This window comes from Salminus brasiliensis, chromosome 14, assembly GCF_030463535.1.
Source record: "Salminus brasiliensis chromosome 14, fSalBra1.hap2, whole genome shotgun sequence".
NCBI classification, from domain to species: Eukaryota; Metazoa; Chordata; class Actinopteri; order Characiformes; family Bryconidae; genus Salminus; species Salminus brasiliensis.
In genome coordinates, this window is record NC_132891.1 from 18109313 (window position 1) to 18132200 (window position 22888).

Here is a 22888-nt window from a genome sequence, read left to right on the forward strand (position 1 = left end):
CCATCTTGGTTAGATACTCACACAGTAACAGATTTATTGACCAGGGGGTTCTGAATGTCTGCATGCCCCTGTACTTCTCTCTGCACTCTACAGTAGAGGCTGTCTGTCTCACAGCCAGCAGCTTTGAATAGAATATTTTCTCCTGTCTCCTGAGGTTCAATAAGGCTGAGCGAAACGCTCTCTCTCTCACCTCCCCTCCCTGTGGTCTGCCTTGCCTCTGGTGGCGAGACCAACATCATTACGCATCACCCGCCACTAAGTTGTACCAGTTTCCATGGAGACTCAAATTGAAGCACAGATGATATGAATGCGTGAGTAACGCTGGGGGTGACTTTTGTTATCATAATTTCTCGGGAGAACAAACGCAGTGCCACAGTCGCTCCTGCAGGAGATAATCAGAAGAAGTCAGTCTAACCGGGATCCGTAATCTGTGAACTCTGCACCATGGTGTAGAGTGTGCGAGGCTGCAGATCTCCTTATATTCTCATATTCTACAAACTTCAACTAAACCTATTTCTTCTATGGACTGTTCTGTTTTCATTACAATACTCAAACAATAAAGGCACTCATTTCAAGGACATTTAGCACACATTTATACTAGGAACCATAGCTGATATAAACAATAACAATACAAACATAAATTCAACTAATCGAATTATGGTCACAGCAGAGATTCTTGTTATCTGAGATTTGTCCATCACAAATTTCCAAGAAAGTCTTTCTACATGAACACAAATAGGGATGCGACGGTTTGAGACTTGCGATATGAAAACCGTATTAGAAAATATCACACATACACGATATTTCGTAATTCTTCATTTTGTTGTTGTTCTTTTTCTTCTCATTATTATAATACACTGACCCTAAATATAAATACAAGACATTTTTTGGTTGAACAAAATGTTTACTACAGTTCACTATAGTGCAACAGTTTATTATTTAAAAGCATAGGTAAACTGTTTCCCTTTTGCAAAATAAATAAATAAGAAAGCTGCATGTTAGGTAAACATCTTTTGAATCATTTTGTTTCCATTCGATTTGGATTATTTTCATTACGGATTAATTTGCTTTCATCTATTAATCAACTGATTGTTTGGTTTTTAAAACTATGAAAACAGTAAGAAGTTTAAATGCTGGGAATTTTTTCTTCCCCAATATCAGTATTTAGCAAATGTACACTTTATGATTTTCATACCATGGTATGAATATATATAATATTCTGTATACAGGCCTACTGTAACCATTTCCCAAAATAGATTGCAATTGTAACTGAATGAAAATGTATGCATAAATGTATATTATTTATATTTTAGACTACAATGACAACATACAGCAACATGTTTTATTTTTCATAGGGGTGTGCATTCCATGTACATGCTTCTCCCATGACAGTCCTCCCAGCAGCTCTGCCACTACCACTGGCTGTGCTGAACAAAGTGTGCAAATGAAGTCTGGGAGAAAAGCTGAAACCCTTTCCTTCCAGCTAATGTATTCCCTATTCACCACTACTGCTGTCTGTTATGAGAATGTCCAAGAACAGAACAGAATGTGTAGCTGCTTTAGTTGCTGCAAAAAAGAATAAGCATAGATCCTGTTAACCTCAATAAAGCCCTACTCAGACCAACATCACCCCATAAAGACCTCTGGACAGATTATTGCAGGCATGTTGGGAGCAAAGGGGTTCAGTATCCTAGCAAAGCTGAGCTCTGGCACATCCCTCTAGATGGAGCTTTGTCCAAGCTGACCACTTTTATCTTGCCTCTACAGGTTATTACACGTGCCATATGGTATGTCCATAGGTAGTAAGTTTTTCAAAGATCAATGGAGTTGTTTGGTGGACTACCATGTGAGATTGTGGGGGATGACATTTTTGTCTGAGGGTGTGTACCCAAGAACAACGGAGACAGGTGCTCAAAAGAATCAAAGCCATTAACCATAAATAGTCAGTTCAGTTTAGTTTAGGGCTGAACAATATTGCTGGAGCAATGTGTGCATTTGAAATAGTCACATCACAGGATGTACAATGTCACATAAGGCAAATGACTCAAGCACATCATACTTTTTTGCTGTTTGATACAAATGGGGAAATTGTTTTCATTTTTACAGATTGACCAGTGGCAGATATCTGACCATATCATTAATTTTACTCCAATCTTGGAGACACAGAGTGCATTATTAATATTATGGCATGCTGGACCGTTGATTTCTGGTGTCATCTGGCAAAAAATCCTATATTCCTATAGAAAAATATACATATTTCAATGTCAGTTTTTTTCCAAAAATGATTCAGTTTGGTATGTTAGACGCTTCCTGACCTCTAAAAGTGTCAAGGCAGATCCAGAGCAAACTGAAGCCGTCTGTCAAATGTCCGAGTCCCAGGACAAGTAGGCCCTACAGCAGTTTCTCAACATGACAAACTATTTATCAAAATTCATCTCTAAGTGAAGTGACATCACCTCACATCACGTCTTCTGAGGCAACTGCTCCTTCAGATTGAGTAATGAAACTGGCAAGACACATAATGACCTTATTTACACCTGGTCACTTCATGTAACTAGTGTCTGGATCTGATAAGGTTTTAGCCCCGTACGTCAAATGCATCTCCACTTAGTCAGACTGAAATCCGATTGCTGTGTGGGATGAAATATGGCAATTTGCTTGTTGCGCTGCAATTATTATCGATGTTTGGAGTGTACTGGGAGGCATTTTGGTGGTCAAATGTGTCTTAGAAAGATGGATGCGTTTACACTGAAATAACGTGGCTCAAAGGTGTCACAGACTATTTCGTAAAACGGTTTGAATGACTGGATTCATATTGGTCTTATATGCATCTTGGATGCACTGATACTTGCATTTTTATGTACTTTTTTACTCAAGACGCATTAAAGTGACCAGGTACAGTGAGTCCAAGAAGTATTTGATCCCTTGCTGATTTTCTTCGTTGGCCCACTAATAAAGACATGATCATTCTATACTTTTAATGGTAGATGTATTCTTACATGGAGAGACAGAATATTAAAAAGAAAATCCAGAAAATAAATCTAAGGAATATATATTAATTGATTTGTATTTCATGGAGTGAAATAAGTATTTGATCCCTTAGTATTCATTAGCAGTTCTGGCTTTTACAGACCAGTTAGACACTCCCAATCAACTTGTTACCTGACCTGAAGCCACCTGTTCTCACTAATCACTTGTGTGAAAAACACCTGTCCACAGAATCAGACAGATCACACAGATTTCAAGTCTCCAACATGGGTAAAACCAAAGAGCTGTCACAGGACCTCAGAGTCAGAATTGTTGACCTTCACAAAGCTGGAATGGGCTACAAAAAGATTAGTAAGGTGTTGGATGTGAAAGTAACAACTATTGGTGCAATTATCAGAAAGTTTAAAGAGTATAACATGACAATCAACAGACCTCGGCCCGGTGCTCCAAAGAAGATTTCGCCTCGTGGGGTGGCAATGATGCTGAGAACAGTCAGAAATCGTCCTGCAACCACTCGGCAGGAGTTAGCAAATGACCTGAAGGCAGCTGGGACCACAGTTTGCAAGGAAACAATTGGCAACACTTTGCGCAACAATGGATTCACATCCTGCAGTGCCCGAAAGGTACCCCTGCTGAAGAGAGCACATGTGGAGGCGCGCCTCAAGTATGCCAATGATCATTTGAAAGATGAACCAAGTTATTGGGAGAAGGTTTTGTGGTCAGACGAGACCAAAATTGAACTTTTTGGCCTCAACTCCACCCGCCATGTGTGGAGGAAGAAAAATGCTGCCTATGACCCCAAGAACACTGTGCCCACCGTCAAGCATGGAGGTGGAAGCATAATGTTTTGGGGGTGTTTCTCTGCCAAGGGTACAGGGCTACTTCACCGCATCACTGGGAAGATGGATGGAGCCATGTACCGCACAATCCTGAGGGACAACCTCCTCCCCTCTGCCAGGGATCTGAAAATGGGCCGTGGTTGGGTCTTCCAACATGATAACGACCCTAAACATACAGCAAAGGCAACAAAGGATTGGCTCAAGAAAAATCACATTAAGGTCATGGAGTGGCCCAGCCAGTCGCCAGACCTCAATCCGATCGAAAATCTATGGAGGGAGCTGAAGGTCAGAGTTGCCAAGCGACAGCCCACCAACCTTCATGATTTAGAGAGGATCTGCAAAGAAGAGTGGGCCAAAATTCCCCCTGGTGTGTGCTAAACTTGTGGTTAACTACAACAAACGTCTCACCGCTGTGCTTGCAAACAAAGGCTTTGCCACTAAGTATTGAGTGTGTTTGGCAAGAGGGATCAAATACTTATTTTCCTCATTGAAATACAAATTAATTAAAATATATTCTTTAAAATTATATTCTGGATTTTTGTCTTGATATTCTGTCTCTCCATGTTAGAATATATCTACCATTAAAAGTGCAGAAGGATAGTGTCTTTATTAGTGGGCAAACAAAGAAAATCAGCAAGGGATCAAATACTTCTTGGACTCACTGTATAAACGGGGTCAATGTAACCTGTAATGTAAAATGGCATTAGTGCCATGATTTGATGTGACCAATCAGTCATCCTGTATATATGAGTCATGGTATGCCCTGGTGTTTGTTCACATATGGTCGTCCTGTCACCATGGAGACTAACCATCAGCTCAATTACCATATTAGAAGAAACCTCTGCACACTGCATCACCACCTCTTCAAGGAACGATGCTAAAATTCCTGAAACTGTGTTGTTTTGGAAGAGACAAAGAACTTTTTAGTTGTTGACACCCTGTCACAAGCACACCTCCCCACACCAGATCCCATGTTGCAGAGGATCTACTAGAGGTCAAGACCTCTATTTACATCACACAGAGGAACTCAGAACTGCTGTTGAGAGTAATGCCACATACCAACTGCCCATGGACACCATCATGAACGGTTGGCCAGCTACTTTAAGCTCCTTTACCCACAGACATGAAGAGTTTACCATTCAGAATGGATCAATACTCTGTGGACATTCCACCAGTGTTGAAGTTTTACCCCAGCCAGCAGCACCAGGGTCATTCTGGCATTGAAGCAATGAAGCGCAGGGCAGACCTCATGAAACAAAAGCCAAACTACAACTACATAAGATCCCAGCTCTCCCCTGGTCTTTAACTCCTCTAGGCACATTTGACTGGCATGGAAAAACACACCTGCTTCTCGTAAACTCTTGTTCAGATTGGTTTGAGCTTGACTATCTACATATATTGACTATCTATGTATTTTTGGAAAAACTAGAGGCACTTTGCTATTAATGGTGCTCTCAATATTCTTATGACTGAAAAAAGAGGCCAACCTCCAGCACAAGATTCTTTTACTTTAGAAAGACATGTGCAGAGTTCATGGATATGTCACCTTGCCAGTAGGGGGCAGCCAGGGGATATAGAACGAAGGTTGAGGCAAGTGTTGTGCAAGAGCGAACTCCTTAAAGAGGGTTCCATGTTTCAGCAGTGTGAACGTTTTTCTTTTCTTTTATTACCCACATGTACAACTTCTCTCCTCCCAGTTCTCCACGACTCCTACACTCTACTCTTGGATTTTCAGCAGGTGGGCTGTGGGAGTTGTACAGCCTTCAAGTACAAAGCAGAAAAAATCCAGGCAGGTTGTTCCCCCACCCTTCCATCACTTCTGATGCCATAATGATTTAACTGAAGCCAGAGACTGCATTTGCAACAGTTCAATTACTCTGAGTTCAATTAGTCTGACCTATGTCCCACATACTGGAGAGCTTATGTATGAATGCATTAACAGCCTCTGCTCTAGCACCACACAATTCATTCAAAAAGCATAAATTCCTGCATAAAAGCATAGATTCATAAGTTTTAATCAGTCATATTTACATTTGATTTAAGTGCTTTACTAGATATCGTCTGTTTTATATAAAGCTGTATATTTTGATTGCAGGTTTAACTTGAAAAGCCACAACATTGAAACCTTGAAAAAGGTCTTAATACTAGACTTCCTACAGCAGTTATTGAGAGCTACTGGTTGTCTGCTGTTTAAACTGAGTGCAAGGGTGCATCCTTGGTAGCCTCTCTGCTCTTGTTTCGAACCCAGGGACTTCATTAAGCCTGAGCGTTTCTGTGGCCCAAAGTATGGTTAGATAACCATGCTGAAATAAACTGGGCTCAGCACGGTTATTCAGCAAGTGTTCCGTGCTGAACCATGTCTGTGTGGAAAGGTTCTTGTCCATGCTCGGAACCGTTCTGCACTGCAGTGGAAAAGAGACCTACGCATCCTATGCATCAGAAAGCTAGTGCACCTTTTTAGAGACTCTAAAGACAAAAGCAGCCTCTGTCTCAGGCAACAACAACTTCATTCAAACAGCATGAATCATACTCATAGTCATGCTTTCAGTGCTACGCCAGGAGCATTTCTGATTTGATTACGTTTGTGTATTTTGATTACAGGTTTAGCATTTGAAGCTACAGCTATGAAGGACCTCATTACTATGAATGACTGTAACAGTCTTGACAATAGTAATTGAGTACTCGAGCAATGGCATATAAGCTGCAATCTAATACCCTACAATGACTTTGATAGCCTGTTTCATACTTGAACCACTGGTTATCTGGGGTCTAAATGGAGTACAAGAAGATCTGATTAAGGCTGGGCAGGGGCATTAGAGATGGAGTGCAATTTCTGGAATATGAGCTCCATCTCAAAGTTAATGGCGGACATTAATTCTGAGAAGATATGAGGACCTGGAGCAAATGAAGTATCGCACTGTGGGTGTGCTAATCTGTGCACGGGTGTGTCTGTGTGAATGTCTCTGTGTACGTATGAAGCCCCTCATACATTCAACAGCATGAATAATAAAGAAGTGAGCTGCTCCATCTAAAAGGACACACACTGCACTTCTACACTCGTCCTTCGCTGCTTCGCCGAGCCTGCTTTAGATTCTATTTGTGAACGTTTAAATAGAGAAATAAAAACGTGTCACGTTTAATCTGCATCAGTTTGCCAGAAATATATTGTTCTGGGTAGTGGCAGAAATCTCTCTCACCCACTCTGTCAGCTGGCATTTATTGAAGAAGAAATCTGTCTCCCTCTCTCGTGAACGCTGCGACTGATAAAAGGAAGAGGCAGGAAGGGGGTGGTGTTTTTTTTCAGAGATTCCGTGCTATGTGAATTGTCTGCTTCGGCTGCAGCGTGACAACTCTAATGCACAAATCAATTAGCTAATTGACACAATGTGCGTCCATCGGGGGACCACACTGTGGATGAGCCAATCAGACTCTTTCTCTGAATGGAGCTGAAGCATGGCAGCCTTGTAGCACTCCTTCCAATAAGCTGCTTTATCTTTGTGAATGAAACTGAGTCATAAAGCAAATAGAAAACATCTAATAATAGCTCAGTGTTAGATCAGAGGTTCTCAACCCTTAGAGCTTTGCAATACACGCTGATCTATTCATGCTGAAGAGACCTTGCGTTAATCATGATGCATCATTTTAATCAACATGTCTGCTTTTGGGCCAGAGTTCTAAAACGCACCAGCAGATTTACCATGGTGTTAAGAGTAAATGGTGTTGTGTAAACGATGTTTGCTCTTTCATAAATGAGGATTACCGGCAGTTTTACTGGATATTTCTACATACAACTTGACACTTCCAATCTGTAGTGTCATTAGGGATTTATAAACCACAGCTTCATGCAAAAAACAAACCCATGTGGATAAACAACCCGAGGTATCTGTGCCATGAACAATGAAGCTAAATGCTTCCTCAAGCGCCTCCATACTTACGGAAAGCCAAGGAAAACTCAGAAAGATGGAATATTTACACACCAATTCACAGTGGAATAATATAGGGTATACAGGCTTGTTTTTATGATTACCCCCAACACTGAGCCTATATTTATTAAGGCTTAACCTCCAGATATTCCTATGTTAGGCACAATACTCTTACTGCAAGACCCTATTTGACCAGAATACAGTACAGCAAATTTCTTACACAGTCAAGCATGAGTGTGTGTGTTAGTTTGGCCAAGGCAATCTTCTATAAAAGATGCAAAGTAACAGCAAACGAACAGCAAAGCAAATGTGTATGTTGCGCTTGCGTAAATGTTTGATTGCAAACCACTCCCCACTTTCACACATCAGAAAAAAGGTAAAGGTGCATGTACTTGTCACTGTACAGTGTACACTGTACAGCGAAATGTGTCCTCCGCATTTAACCCATCTGTGGTAGTGAACACACACACACACTAGTGAACTAGGGGCAGTGAGTACACACACACCCAGAGCGGTGGGCAGCCAACTCCAGCGCCCGGGGAGCAGAGAGGGTAAAGGGCCTTGCTCAAGGGCCCAACAGTGGCAGCTTGCCGAGCCCGGGAATCAAACCCACAACCCTGTTATCGACAGCCCAGCCCGGCTATCGATAGGGAAAAATTAGCTGTAGGAAGTCAAATTTGCTGGGTCATGGAACAGTGGGGCTGAGGTGTGGCTGCTTCAGCACTTTCCTTGCAGTAAAAACAGCTGTGTTTACAGTAAATGTGTGAATGTACAGCCACAATGTACAGCCACAGCATGCAGGACAAATGAGGGTGACATGCAAAAGAACCGCATTGCAGCAGTGTGAAAAGCCAAGCATTCGTCTGGATGGTTCTGGACCTTCAGAAATAGAAAGTGGTGGCAACGTTTAGTCCTACTCCTATGCAGAGCATTTTCCCAAACAAAAAGACCTTAAACAAGGTATGAGACCATATTTGGACCAGTTTGGGCAATATAGTTTGGTCAGGAAGATCTATAAACAACGTTCCAATCAATATTAAAAAACACCATGCTTCTCGGTCCTGCCTGTTTTCAAGATGACTCTTGTGACTGTCTGGACTGACCAAAATGCATCTGTCGAAATCTCTCATCCATCCACAAAATCCTTGTCACCAGAATACTAATCGAGTTCACCTGTTTGGTCACCACATTGTGAAGTACTGACCCTGTCTTTCAGCTGTGCACCGAGCGATTCATGTATATTTGTCTTATTATTCTGACCCATTTATTCATTTCTTTTTCAACTCTGACTTTTTGCCTATTCCCAACATATGTACTCATCATCCTGGTTTTGACTTATCTGTGCTTAGACTACACTCTTTTGGATCATCTCTTTTATTTTACATCTGGGAGCGTCTGGTTCTGTCACGTAACATTACAAAAACAAGCAAGGCTGCATTTTACCACTTCTGTGGTCGCTTGCCAGCAAATTACTTCCTATTTGTGCCTGTAAGTAGTCACATTTGCTGGGTCAAATGTCCTCTTGCAGTAAAAGCAGACATATTACCCAGACATACAAACTAAAACTGTAATTTGTCTTTTTACCATAGTAAGGTCAAAAGGCCAATGTGAAATGAATTAGACCCAACATCTATTATAAATTAGAGGGCACTGTATAAACACTGCCCATCGTTTGTGTTCTATTGGCTATATAATGGCACAAAGTGCTTGAACCCTGATGAACGCTACTCAATGTAATTTGTATACTATGGATAAGCCCTCATTGCAGATGGAAACTACCTGGAAGCTGATTGTATTATCATGTTATGGTATATTTAGGTTGATGAATGAATGAATAGTAACTGTACTTTTTAAAGTAATGTGTTATATTTCATAGAAATTACAAATTACAATTACAAAGAGAGCTTTGTCCAGGACACAAAACCAGAATACAAATTAAGGATGAGGCTGGTCATTAAAACACACAAATATCCAACATTATCTTAGAAGTAAAAGGCTTGAAACTATTTTAAACCAACTTGGCAGACCGCAAACGGGCTAACCACATGTTCAGAGTAACTCCGTAAACGAATGCATGTCCCAAAGGAATTCACTAAAAGAAATGTGACACCAATACACATTACAATAATGATATTATTTGCATGTCTTACAAGCTTCAAATGTCTACAGCTACAGCAGCCATAACATGAATGAAACTTGCTGTGTGGACGTGAATAAAGAGCATCATTAGCTTTACTAGTCTTCAGCATTATACTACTGATGCTTTGGATAAACAAATACAATTTGCAAAATCATGTTTTCTACATATTGCTGTGTGGCAGGTGTGAGCACATGGTTATACAGCAATTACAAAAATAAGAACAGAAATATGCTGGAATAAACCATGCTTTACTGGTTTTCAAGTTCAAGTTCAGCAAGAGACGTTCCGTTCTATGCATCCAAAGGCAACCACAAGCAAACCACCACAGGCTAAAAGGATTTTAGAGAGTGCCCCTTACAAAAAAATAAAAATAAAATAAGGTCCTAAAATGCATTTTAGATTCATAATGCATATATAAGTTATATATTTCCTTATACCAGTGCATATTTTAGGTACCTTAAGCATTTCTGATGCAGCTTCATTTGAATGTAAAACACATACCTTTATTAACCTTAATGCAATTCATATGGGTTTCTCTACCTAATTTTAAGGGATTTACTCAAGGGTGTCCCCTCCTCCTGTAGATCAGTTGCCATATTGCTTTTAGCATTATTAAAGCTTTCAGAGCAAGGGAAAGCGATGCAAAAGTCTATTGTGCAGCTGTTATTTACTGCCATGTGGCATTTACCTAATGGCTTCAGCATGCAGTTTAAGTTGACATAGTAAACAGAATTATTTGCAAAAGCATTTTATCACACAGTAATTTGTATGTGGGTGTAATGAGAGTTAAGCTATTGCTTGAAGTGGATGCAGCTGAGTTATGTCTGCAATATAAGTGCACTCCATTAGGACTTACCCAGCCCTCCGGCAACAATCACCCTTCCGCCGAGACAGCCAGCAACAAAGTCTGCCCTTTTCTCCCTCATCCGAGAGCTTCGCGTGGGCTTCAGCCAAACACCTACACAAAGGGACAAAAGTGCATGTTGGGATCAGGGCATGGGTCATTTGGGAAGTGACAGTTAAAGGTCACAAAATGACTGGAATGACTTAAAATCGCATCATTAGAATATGCTTTTTTTCAGGCTCAAAATAGTCACAACAGCCTAGCAATCATAAACATTGTGGAAAAGGGAAGAAATTATCGCTGATATTTTGGGACGAATATTCACTGCCTAAAATTTCCTAAATTCATTGTTCTTTGTCATAAAAGTGCAGCTAATCAGTTAGGTTTGATATAACCTCGTAACTCCAAAACTCTGAAGCATACTCAAACACCAAACTTCTCTGATCGGCTACAGTTAAAGTAGATTCTCATGATTTGCTGCTCTTTAATATATCCCCAAGATATATGGTTAATATTACTATTAGGAAAATGTAACTGATTCACATTACTTAACGTGTTGTTAGCATATGATGACAATTATCAGCCTTTTGACTGTCCCACTGATAAACATGGACAATCACAATTACAAAATAAAACAATGTTGCATTTTTTTAGTTTATTATGATTATGTATGAATATATTTCTTAAATATTGCAGAATGGTTTAAAAAAAAATGTGTCTGTTATTTAGCTATCCGGCAGGAGTATGTCACTTCTGCTTGTTTGATTGCATCTGTCAGTGTGAGCATGCAGAGCGATCGGTGCTGACAGGAGTGTGTGCATCTGCCGAATGGTCTAATTATGGCTGTCATAAAACAAAACAAGCAGAAGGGGCAGTGGACGCGCCCTCAGTCTGCTCTTAGTCATGATGCCCATCGGGTGACCACATACAGGAAATCCCTGCAGAAGAGCCCCGAGGGCTGCTTGTCCGTCTGCCCATCTCCGCGAGACCCTCAGGCTTTTTGGCTGTCATATAAGGTTGATGTCTGTGAATGCCCTTTATGGCCTTGTGGCAACGAGACTGTACAATCCCTTTTAGCTTAACTGACCCAATACGCCATTTTAACTGGCTAGTATAATAATAAACTCCCTCTTTTTCACCTGATATCAGTCCAGGTTTCCTTTTGGCCTTTTCTATTTGCAAAACATGAATATGCATGGGTAAAAGGAACGCATGGCGTTGGTCAAATACTTCTATGACTGGTTCAAGTGTCTTTTTCTTTTCCTTTGTCTGAAGAGAAATAAAGCAGATCTCTAAACTGTTGTAATGAAAGACCCCAGTTCTCTGAATTATTTCTCCTGAAGAGAAGAGGGGATCAGTATTAGAATGTATTTGTAGGGGGTTGTGGAAACAAACGAGAAATGCATGGGGTCTCTTCTGCACTGATAAGATTTCTGAGAGATTTCTGAAATGCGAGTGAGAAATAGAAAAGCAATAGCTTACCCTTTTCTTATGTGATTATTATTCAGATAAGACTGGAGTGAGATCAGACTTGTTTTACGAAGCTGAATCTCAAAAATGTGAGAACATGTTGTAAGTCTCACACAGATTTCATACAGGAATTAAACAAGATTCCTTGTTTCCACTTTCCTCTGAAAGTGTTCTAATAGTGAATATATATTCAGATAATAACGCTGCACTGCAGGAGAGCAGGGAGAAAATACTGCATGAAAGAAATGGTATGCTGCCCACTGGAGAACAGTTTAACTGCAGTGGGAAATGATTTCAGCCACAGCCTTTTCTCTCCCTCAGCCCCCTGCCCAAGTGAACTGAATAGCCTTTCAATAAAGAAGATATATTTAACCCTTTTCCCAAAGGTGTTATAGTTTTAAGACTGTATTCTTTTAAAAACAATTCTGTGCTTAAATTATTCCACTGAGGACTGAAATGTCTGGACCCCTTAAAAATTCTAGTGAATGCCCTTCTACCTCAACACAAAGAATATTTGCAAAATATTATATATGATATGATATATTTTTTAAATGCTAGAGTGATGCCATTTCATGTTTAGGATGTGTACAGTGTGTCATTGTTCACTATTCTAAATGACCTTTTTAAAGTTAGTGTTAGTTAGTCTTTAAACATATGTCTTTACTTCTTTTTAACCAAATATGGTTCTTTAACAGTATCGCTCAAATAACCTTTTGCAGCACCTGTATCAGAGCTGGGAATTGGGTGGTTTCCTGAGCGGGTTGACTGCTAAGTAATGCACAATGCTGCACTGCTGGCGGGGGTTGAGTTCACATGTACTGGAGGAGACTTGTGCTTGTCCTCACCCTCCTGGTGTTGGGAGCATTTTAAGTGATAGGAGAAGTCTTTGTGAGTGGGTAGGTTAATCCGCTCAGGTAAATTGGGGAGAAAAATCAATAAAATCTTTTTAATATGTGATATACACTCTGACCTGTCTGATCTCTGTTTATTATTTTACTTTATTTGGCTACTTCTGTAAAATGACCATTTTATAGTCTTGTGAACGCACTATGATATCATATTGCTCTGTGAAGTGCAGCCTGTTCCTAGCTTTTTAACATGCTGTTACTACTAAATGCTGTTTTATGCTTCCCACATTGACTTGTCAGGTATAAACGGGCTTAACGGAGGTTTTAATATAGCCCACACACTATCCGTTAAAACATGTCTGAATTGGCTTTAATACTGACTAATATATTCTCTTTGAAGTGTGTTAAACTGCTATTCACCACTGTCGTGCTGTCTGGCCGCAGCGCTTAGTGGCTTAAGCCCCCCCAAGTGGCTGGACCCCAAAAAGCCTTTGCCGTTTTTCCCACCTAATCCAAAATCTTGGAGTCAGACTGCTCCAAAACAATGAGTTAATCATGTCCTGTACCTTATATTTCACAAGGCCAGAATATCTCTTTCCCTTTCCTTTCTCCAAATGTCAAACCTAACGGGTTGCTGGCTCTTGCGCTGGAAAGCTGAGCAACTCCGGGGACGCAGTTCTAGAACTCAATAAGCCAGATGCTGTCTGTCGCAAAACATCAAACGAGCTACATCTGGAACATCTTGCCCTTCTCTCCTTCTCTGCGTCTCTCTCTGTAGATCCGGGCTGGAAGGCTCTCCATGGTAACAGAGGAAGGAGAGAGACGAGAGTTGTAGCTGCAGTTGATGTGCTCCACATGGGTGAGATGAGTCAACAGCCCCCCGAGACAAGACCCCCGTCAGACAGCACAATCTGTGGAGCCGTGGTGTGCGCAATTCTCTCTCTATCTCCCTCTCTCTCTATGCAACTGGGAAATGTGTTCAAACACAGCTGTTTTAGTCGTGGACAGTTCTCACTTTTTTCCGTTCGTTATTTTTTCCGTTCGTCGAAGATTTAGCAAGCAGACACGCTCAATTACAGAGCAAATTGTTCTCGGGATCCGAGGGCTCTGAGAGAAAATCGCTGGTGGGTGTTTCTCATCTGTAGTTAGGCTCTGCCTCCCCAGGGATGTTATGGCCACTGAAACAAGTGCTAGGAGATTCCTTATCTCAAGCCAAACTCTGGGCTTTAGTTAATCGTACTGGCTAAGGGCCATTAACAAATCTAAAGATTCAATTCTCCATCTCTGCAAAACACACAGAGTTCCACTTTCATTATAACATGGCGAGATGAATATCACCGCAGGTGAGCTCTCCAGTTCGATGAAAATGGATTCTGCTATGAAAGCATGCGAAATACTGCCACCATCTAATGCTACTGTAGCAAAATCACAATCGTACTACTTTAATGCTCTACAGTGTTTTCTGCATGTAAATTATATGCAGGATGAAGACAGAACTCCCTGAACAATCGCATTACAATACCGTGCTATGGAACGCTCAGGGGAACACCAGGGCTAGAGGAACATATATCAGTGCAATAGAGCATTGCATAACCTTGTGAATTATTCATGAAGAAAATGTACAAAAATAATATCTATATACAACTAAGCACCAAACAAGAAATGTCAGTTGCACCCTTTGCTGACACAGTTTTGCAAATGCACACACACACACGGCTTCTAGTGTAGTCTAGTCTAGTCCCTGCAGAAAAGTACTGCCAATAGAATAGAACTCTCTGGTGCAGATGAACATGAACCTAGGGACTATGCCTGATGTTAGGTGTGGGCTAGAGGGGTATAATGCCCTCCAGCATTGAGCTCTGGAGAAGTGGAACTGAGTTCTCTTGAATGAAAACTTTTGGGATGAGCTGAGTAGTTGGGGATGAGGCAGTGTGGTGATCATCCAACATCCTGACCTCACTAACGTCACTCTTGTTCCTAAGCACAATCCTCCGCAATGCTCCAAAATCTAATAGAAAGCCTTCGCTGGACAGTAGAGACAGCTACTCCAGTATATATACGTAGGCTCCAGTGTATAAACTGTATATGTCAGTTTTTGTACACTTCATTTAAAAATTCCACAATTAAATTTACCAAAAAGCAATCACAGCAGCATACACAGCGGAATATATGATAAATGTTGCAGCTAAAACTGTGACCAATTGAATGTTGGGGTAAGTTGAAACATTGATGATGCAATGAAATGAATCAAAATAAAATAAAATAAAGAAATAAATGAAACGGTAGTGGAGGCATACACACAGAAAAACTGCTCTCCTAAAGTCCTGATATTTATAGGAAGCGTTTTATTTTTTAATGTTCTGGAAACACCAGTTCCCTGGTCTGCATTAAAGATGACTTTATACATTTTTCATAGAAATCCCCAGCTCATGTTAGACATACTTAGACACATATGTTCTATGAGGAAAAAAACTGGAGAAGCATAAGAGTATTGATCAAAATGCACAACACATTTTCATCTGCAGTTCAACAAGTGGAGAAGTCTGCAAGTAGTCCAGTGTGTCAAATGAGTCCTGTAAATTCCTGATTACAGATGGGCTATCACGTTTTTTCTGTCCTGTTTGTACCTTCCTGTCCTTTCCTGTTTTGTTTTCCCTACACATGCTCCTCTGCATATGGCTCTGTTTGTAGTTGTGCATTAGCCCTGCCTTGTCATTAGTGTTTCCACCTGTGCTTTCTTTGTGGCCCTGCCCTTTGGTTAACTCTGCTCAGGTGTTACTTATTTGTCTCTATGTATTAGTCCACCCTTTATTTCATTGTTCCTTGTCTGGTTTTGTGCGTCTTTTTTACATTTACGTCTGCCTCTACTGCCACCGCATTATGACAAATTATTACACAATACTTAGGAAAACATTTTGCAGGACATTTTGCTGTGACCTCCACACATGACAACATGCATACAATGATAGTATTAAAAGCCTCTCTGTATCAAATGGCTTTATACACATAGTAACTGGATGTACTATTCAACATCTATTACTACTGTGGGCGTGACCACCGTGAACGGGCAGGCAGCGGGGCTCCGAGATGCACACAAATACAGGGCTCAAGTGACAAACATACCTTTATTTCAAGTGCCTGCAACCACACCCAAACGGAACTGACGTGCACTTATCTAGCAGTCTTTTGGCAGCTCAGCTGTTATGTACTCTCTCGGCGGTCGCCTCTCTCGTATGCGGCTAAGCATGCCCTTTTTATGCTGTTCACCTGGCTCGTTAGCCTGCATGTCCACGGCTCACTCCCGCCTCCTCATCGCCACACTATATGCAAACCTTTTCCATAAGATACAAAATCAGGGTGTTTTTCCAAATGTAAGGCTCTGTGGTAACAGACCTGCTTTTGGAGATGGACAGACTAGTGTTATTTTAGTAGAGTTATATAATCTAGAAAGGGAATTAAATTATAAGTTAGATACAAGATAGAAGTTAGTGTCATTAACACAGCTAAAAGCCTCATTCATTAGTAAGTAAAAGCTTCCACTTTGGTGAAAAACGTACTAATGAATGAAAGAACTAAATTCAATATAGCTAATTTGACTAATGTAAGCAAGCAGAAAAAGTGTGTGTTAAGCAGTGTCCTATTAATCGAAGACAAATTCTGCATGTGTATTAAGAGTAGTGACTTTATAACATTAAAGGTGATATACCTGACATTTTAAACATTAATATAGCAACAAATATAAATTGCTTCATATATCCGTTTCTCAGATGCTGAACTTATTTTACTTAATTATTCAGAATAAAAAGTGATTCTACACTTTCATGTTGGTGTATCCGTAGAATGTGCTACCAAACAGTTGCTTTGGTGCAGTTACCTAACTACGATGCACATCCGAGCAGTATGACAGTACCATAACCAGATCAGGCAACTGCAGCATTTTACCTTTACAGCAGGAAGCAGACCCAGGGCAAACACTGAGCGTGCTGCTGCTAATGAAATCTGTGGGCTAGACACAGTCTGAAAATCAACAATGGTGATCCTTTCGGCTGATGGTGGATTAATCTGAGGGGAGACAGCCTACAGCAGTAGCCAGACAGTTATGTCTCATGTGAGTACAGGTGGCTGTCTGACCTGTTGCTCTCTTGCACAACCAGTTATTTTAAACCTTCCTGCGCCACACTTGTCTCCCCTTCTCATCCATTGTATAAATCATGATGCTATTTGGTATGGTACAAGCATAATGCAACTAAAAATGCAACTGCAAAGTAATATGGTACAATTATATTCCCTCCTCAGGTAGGGTGTGCCACTGAAGGTACCACAGTGACAGTTTTGTAACTATTTTTCTGAAAGTGTAGATATTAGTATCATGCAAACTGCATGCCTACTTCACCATATGCTTGTCTCAACGTTTGGTAAATCTGTGTATTTAGGTGAGTGACGTATTGATGCTGTTTACATGATGCTAATTTATGATGATATAAGCTTCCATCACCTGTTGTCAGGCCCTCGTTATCGCGCCCTCCCCCGGGGCGATTCTGAGCCGCTGCCCACAGGCCCAAATAAGGACTTCCGTTTAGTTTACGTTCTTGTGTGTTTGAGTCAGTGTATCGTTTCGTGTTCATTTACGTTCTTGTGTGTTTGAGTCAGTGTATCGATTCGTGTTCATTTACGTTTGTGTGTGTTTGAGTCAGTGTATCGTTTCGTGTTCATTTACGTTCTTGTGTGTTTGAGTCAGTGTATCGTTTCGTGTTCATTTACGTTCTTGTGTGTTTGAGTCAGTGTATCGGTTCGTGTTCATTTACGTTCTTGTGTGTTTGAGTCAGTGTATCGGTTCGTGTTCATTTACGTTCTTGTGTGTTTGAGTCAGTGTATCGATTCGTGTTCATTTACGTTCTTGTGTGTTTGAGTCAGTGTATCGGTTCGTGTTCATTTACGTTTTTGTGTGTTTGAGTCAGTTTATCGATTCGTGTTCATTTACGTTCGTGTGTGTTTGAGTCAGTGTATCGATTCGTGTTCATTTACGTTCGTGTGTGTTTGAGTCAGTGTATCGGTTCGTGTTCATTTACATTCTTGTGTGTTTGAGTCAGTGTATCGATTCGTGTTCATTTACGTTCGTGTGTGTTTGAGTCAGTGTATCGGTTCGTGTTCATTTACGTTCATGTGTGTTTGAGTCAGTGTATCAATTCGTGTTCATTTACGTTCGTGTGTGTTTGAGTCAGTGTAACAATTCGTGTTCATTTACATTCTTGTGTGTTTGAGTCAGTGTATCGATTCGTGTTCATTTACATTCTTGTGTGTTTGGTTCAGTTCATTTGTGCTCACATGTGATTTGGTTCTGTGATTATTGGTTCTGTAGAGTTTTACCTGGGACTGTGGGGTACTTAAGGAGTCTCGATACCGCCATTCGGTGCAGAGAACTGAACCGTATGGAGCTTTCAGGGTGCCCTGAGGTTCCTTGTAGGTTACCGGTGTGGTTAGGTCAGCTCCGGTGCTACACCCACATTCAGGAGTAGGTTTCTGGCTACTCACGCATCAAAGCTAGGCTCGCTCACTTCCTGTCTGGATACTCAGGTTACCCACGCCCAAGCAACGCGACCCACACTTGCGGCGGCACGCTGCAGTTCAGGTTTGGTCAGCCTTGCCGCTTGGTTTGACGGCTGGTTCCCCAGCTCCCCTCGTTTGTTTTTGAGCGCTGATCAAGGTTTTGTTCAGGTTAGCCTTCCCTTCTGCCCAAGCGCTGCCTGTAGGTTTACGTTCAAGGATGAAATGATTTTCACTGCAAAAGTACACATGCATCCTTTCATTTGCCAATCATCTAATGGCTACTTCCATAAAGCAAAAGTTGTTTCAATGTGGTTTTATGATGATGACACTAAGTTCAACATCTTATGAAATCAATGTCACAAGGAAATGAGGCTGTTTTGAGAGCAAAAAGACCTAGTATAGCATGAAGAGTGTATTCTCCTCAATATCAGCCTCCCTGTCCATGTGTGTGCTCTTTAAAATGATCTGATACATCCAGTGCTATTTCGAGGTGTTTCTATAAAGAACCAAAAAAGCACAGAGTGAGGCTGTGGAGCAGGAAAAGAAATAAAGCAAAGAGAGAGAGAAAGATTCATGCCTCTAATTGTGTTCTCCTCATCTCATTGAACGGCGTTAATGAACCACTAGCATTTGACAGCAGACTCTATAAACTCAGTGATGCTGAGAATGAGAGCAAACAATTGTGGAACTCCTGCGCTTCCTCAAACACACACACACACACACACATATCAATAGAGCAAGACACAAGATACTGGTCGCTCATGAGGCACAGCAAACACAGCAAACACACTGTGGCTGGTATGACCCACGAAATGTGTCCAGCACCTCAGTACCAGAGAAGCTTATTGGGACTGAAACGAGCTGCTGATAACTGAGAGAGAGAGAGAGAGAGAGAGAGAGAGAGAGAGAGAGAGAGACAGTGGCAGACAGAAACAGAGAAAAAAAGGGAGAAAGGGAGACAGGGTTAAGCAGCCATACACAATTTCCATCCTCTTCCCCTGCTGGAATCTCCAGATAAATTGGCTGAAATTGCCACTGCCTCTGTGCTGAGACTGCGTATGTCTGTGTGTGTGTGTGTGTGTGTGTGTGTGTATTCTTCTCTCTTCCCTATCTCTGTGAGTGCAGAGTGTCTGTCGAAATGTGAAAGAGATACACGCACACAGATACACCTATAGCAGCAGGACCCTTAAAAGAACCAGACAGAACTATTCAGGGCTTCAGACTGTCCCTTCAGGGGAGCCATTTCATAAAAAAAAAAAACGCTTTCACATGACAATGAAGAGTTCTCTCAATCAAGTAGGAAGAGTTTTATTATGTTGTATTAACTTGAAGACATGAGTTCTACATGCAATTACAAGGCTATTACAGCCTGCAGGTCTTGCATCTCATTTTCCATGAGATGCAATGAGGGGATTTAAACTCACAGCCTCATGGCTATGAGAAAACTGCTGTTATTCAGATGGCAAAGAACCCCATGACATCATTCAGGAGGTAAATATTTTTACACATTTAAAGAAATAGCTTGACCAAACAAAGAGGCCCTTTGGTGGTCATTCTGGAGGTTGTTTGTTTTTTTTATCTGGTTTAAATATACTGACATTTACCTTTCACACTGTTCACGCATAGTAAAGTAGGTGAGCATGTACAATTTGTGCTTTCTGCGTGGCACCATGCTTTCATACCTGTATAATAGATACAGCAGTGTGTCCGCTACATAATTTGCAGTGGCAGCCTGGTAAATTATTGCCACGCTGCTTCAGAACTAAGGTAAGGTATTAAATGTCATAAATTTGCAATTACAAATCTCTGTAATGGGATTTTAATCTGAAATGGCAGATACAGGAAGTGGAGACACATGACAACGCCCAACCTAGTCTTCCTATCTCTACACACCCGAAAACATGGAGGAGAAATAAGAAGATGGAGAGGAGTGAAAAGAGATTTAACTAGCTAAAGTAAATAGAACTTAATGTAACAAAGCCCGTCACACATTGGACGCACCACATCGTGTGTCAATGGTGCCTTATGACTACAAGCACTGTTCAATTCCTCAATGAGCCACAACACAGCACACAGCATTCAGATGGTACTACATTTAATTAAAACCATAGAGACCGCAGGAAGCCACAGTAAATGAAAGGCTGCCAGTCTTTTGGTAAATAAACAAATTCTAAAGCTGGGTTACTTCAGCTCAAATCTTTCAGCTTGAAAACAGACACTTTGTGAAGAGGTAGTAAACTGGGTAAATGTGAACCTGGTATTTATTGGCGCTCTCTACTGACGTTCTAAATAGCAGCTCTCTGACACGTGATGCTCTGCTATGTTATTGATAGCCAACTAACTCTTATTTATTATTATTATTATTACTACTACTAATGATATACTTTTGCAAGTATGGTGCTGCAATCTGTAAGCAGTGGGTACAAGAAAATAGTTTATAAAGTTTCACTGTATTTCATTTCTTATGTGATTCTTCCTAGTTTATTTTCCCCCTAGAGGGGTGTGTTGGGTGAGAGGGTTAAGAGCCTGGGTTAAGGGCCTTCCTCAAGGGACCAACAGTGGCAGCTGGGCAAACCCTAAGAACTGAACCCACAACCCTGCATTCAATAAACACAGTACTCTAGCCACTGAACCACCATTTACATTACATTTACGTTTATGGCATTTAGCAGACGCTCTTATCCAGAGCGACTTACAAGGTTACTCGTATTACAGAGGTGGGCCAGTGTAGTGTTAGGAGTCTTGCCCAAGAACTCTTATTGGTGTAGCGCAGCATAGTCCCCCACATGGTGTGGTAACTCCATGGCAGGTAGAGGTGTTATCTGTTGCGCCACACCAACCACATGATCAACCACAGTGTTGTGTATAGATGTTGTGTTTTGTGAAAATTCAAGTTCAGTCCAAGCACTGTTTTGATCAATGAGTGCTTTTTATTATTACTATCTTTACAAATATATATTTAAAACATAAAACTGAAAAGATTAATGACAAAATATGAGGCACCTATGAATTATAGTCCTATTTATGTGTTTTGTCTTGTTAAAAATGAAACTAAAATTATTGAGGCTTTGTTGGATTGCATTCCTTACCTATAGGCCAATGCAGCAACAACAGTGATGTGTCACATTATAAATGGAAAAAAGTAGACTAGCCAGAACATACAAAGGGGAAAGGGATTTATACTTCATGGATGTTCATCTTCAATGTGTGCAACATCAGTATTTTGACAGAACTGTTCATTTAAATTGTTTCTCTGTCCACACTCTAACTCCGGCCCCCAATTGCATGTATATCTGTAATACCCAAAAGGCCACCATAACTCGTTTCTGTAGTTATATGAACTGGCAGCAAAGGCTGCAGCTTTATTGTAATCCAATTCAACAGCTTTGCTAAAAAAAGAAATGACTCAAATCTTGATGATTAGCGACCATGCTGTGCTGTACTTGCAAAGCTAAAAAAAGACAGCATCTGCACAAAGGCCCTGTACACGTAAACGAAAAACACACATAATTAGTTATATGTCATTACAGTCATGACAGATGCATTATTCCCTGCTCTCTTTCTCTCTCAGCTGATGCACAGCTGTGCTCCTCTCTCTCCCTCTCTGTGGAGCAGGAGGAGTGTGTTGATGGACAGGTCTGTAGGCTCAGAACAATGACCCCAGCGGGAAATGAGAACCTTTGTTTATTTAAAGCCCACAAATCAATCATCTCTGACACACACACATACTTGCTGTCCTCATGCACTACAGACACCTCCACGTTAAGATATCCTCCCTTTCACACAAAAAAACTCCAAATCTCCAAAACGGCAACTTTACATTTCTTCAAGAGATCACTGTAAAACATTTTATTGTAAATACTTTTGGAGCATTTCTATTGGTCTTTACATTGGTTACAGTGTTTTGAATAAATGGATTTGTACCTGCTTTAAATGTGTCTTGGGTGTGTTTACACTCACATTTTTTGTGGCTTGGCCTTTTTCTGATATACACATGAAGTAACAAGGTGTAAACAGGGTGAAAAATGGCAACACAACGATATACATTTGTGTACTAGGGTTTGTGGACAGTGGAGCAGATGGATGCCAGTGTTTCAGGGTGCCCCCGTGGCTGTGTTACCTTCTGGCTCTCTCCTTTTAATTAGGCTGTTATAGTCAGACATGCCAGAGTCTCCATAAATCCACTTATCCGGCCTGACCTGTTGGAAGACTGACCGCTGGGGTCCCCTGAACCTGCGTCAGACCAGCTACCACCCACCAGACTGACCACCAGGCTCCCCTGCCACCCG

The 22888-nt window shown here is 41.0% G+C and overlaps 1 protein-coding gene across 1 annotated transcript in view; it reads right to left on the reverse strand.

The window, feature by feature from the left end:
* Nucleotides 1-22888, reverse strand: part of klhdc8b (kelch domain containing 8B) — a 136721-nt gene that overhangs the window by 5802 nt on the left and 108031 nt on the right. The window contains exon 5 of the mRNA XM_072697262.1: nucleotides 10747-10848. Coding sequence (XP_072553363.1) covers nucleotides 10747-10848 — 102 coding nt within the window. The remainder of the gene's footprint in view (nucleotides 1-10746; nucleotides 10849-22888) is intronic.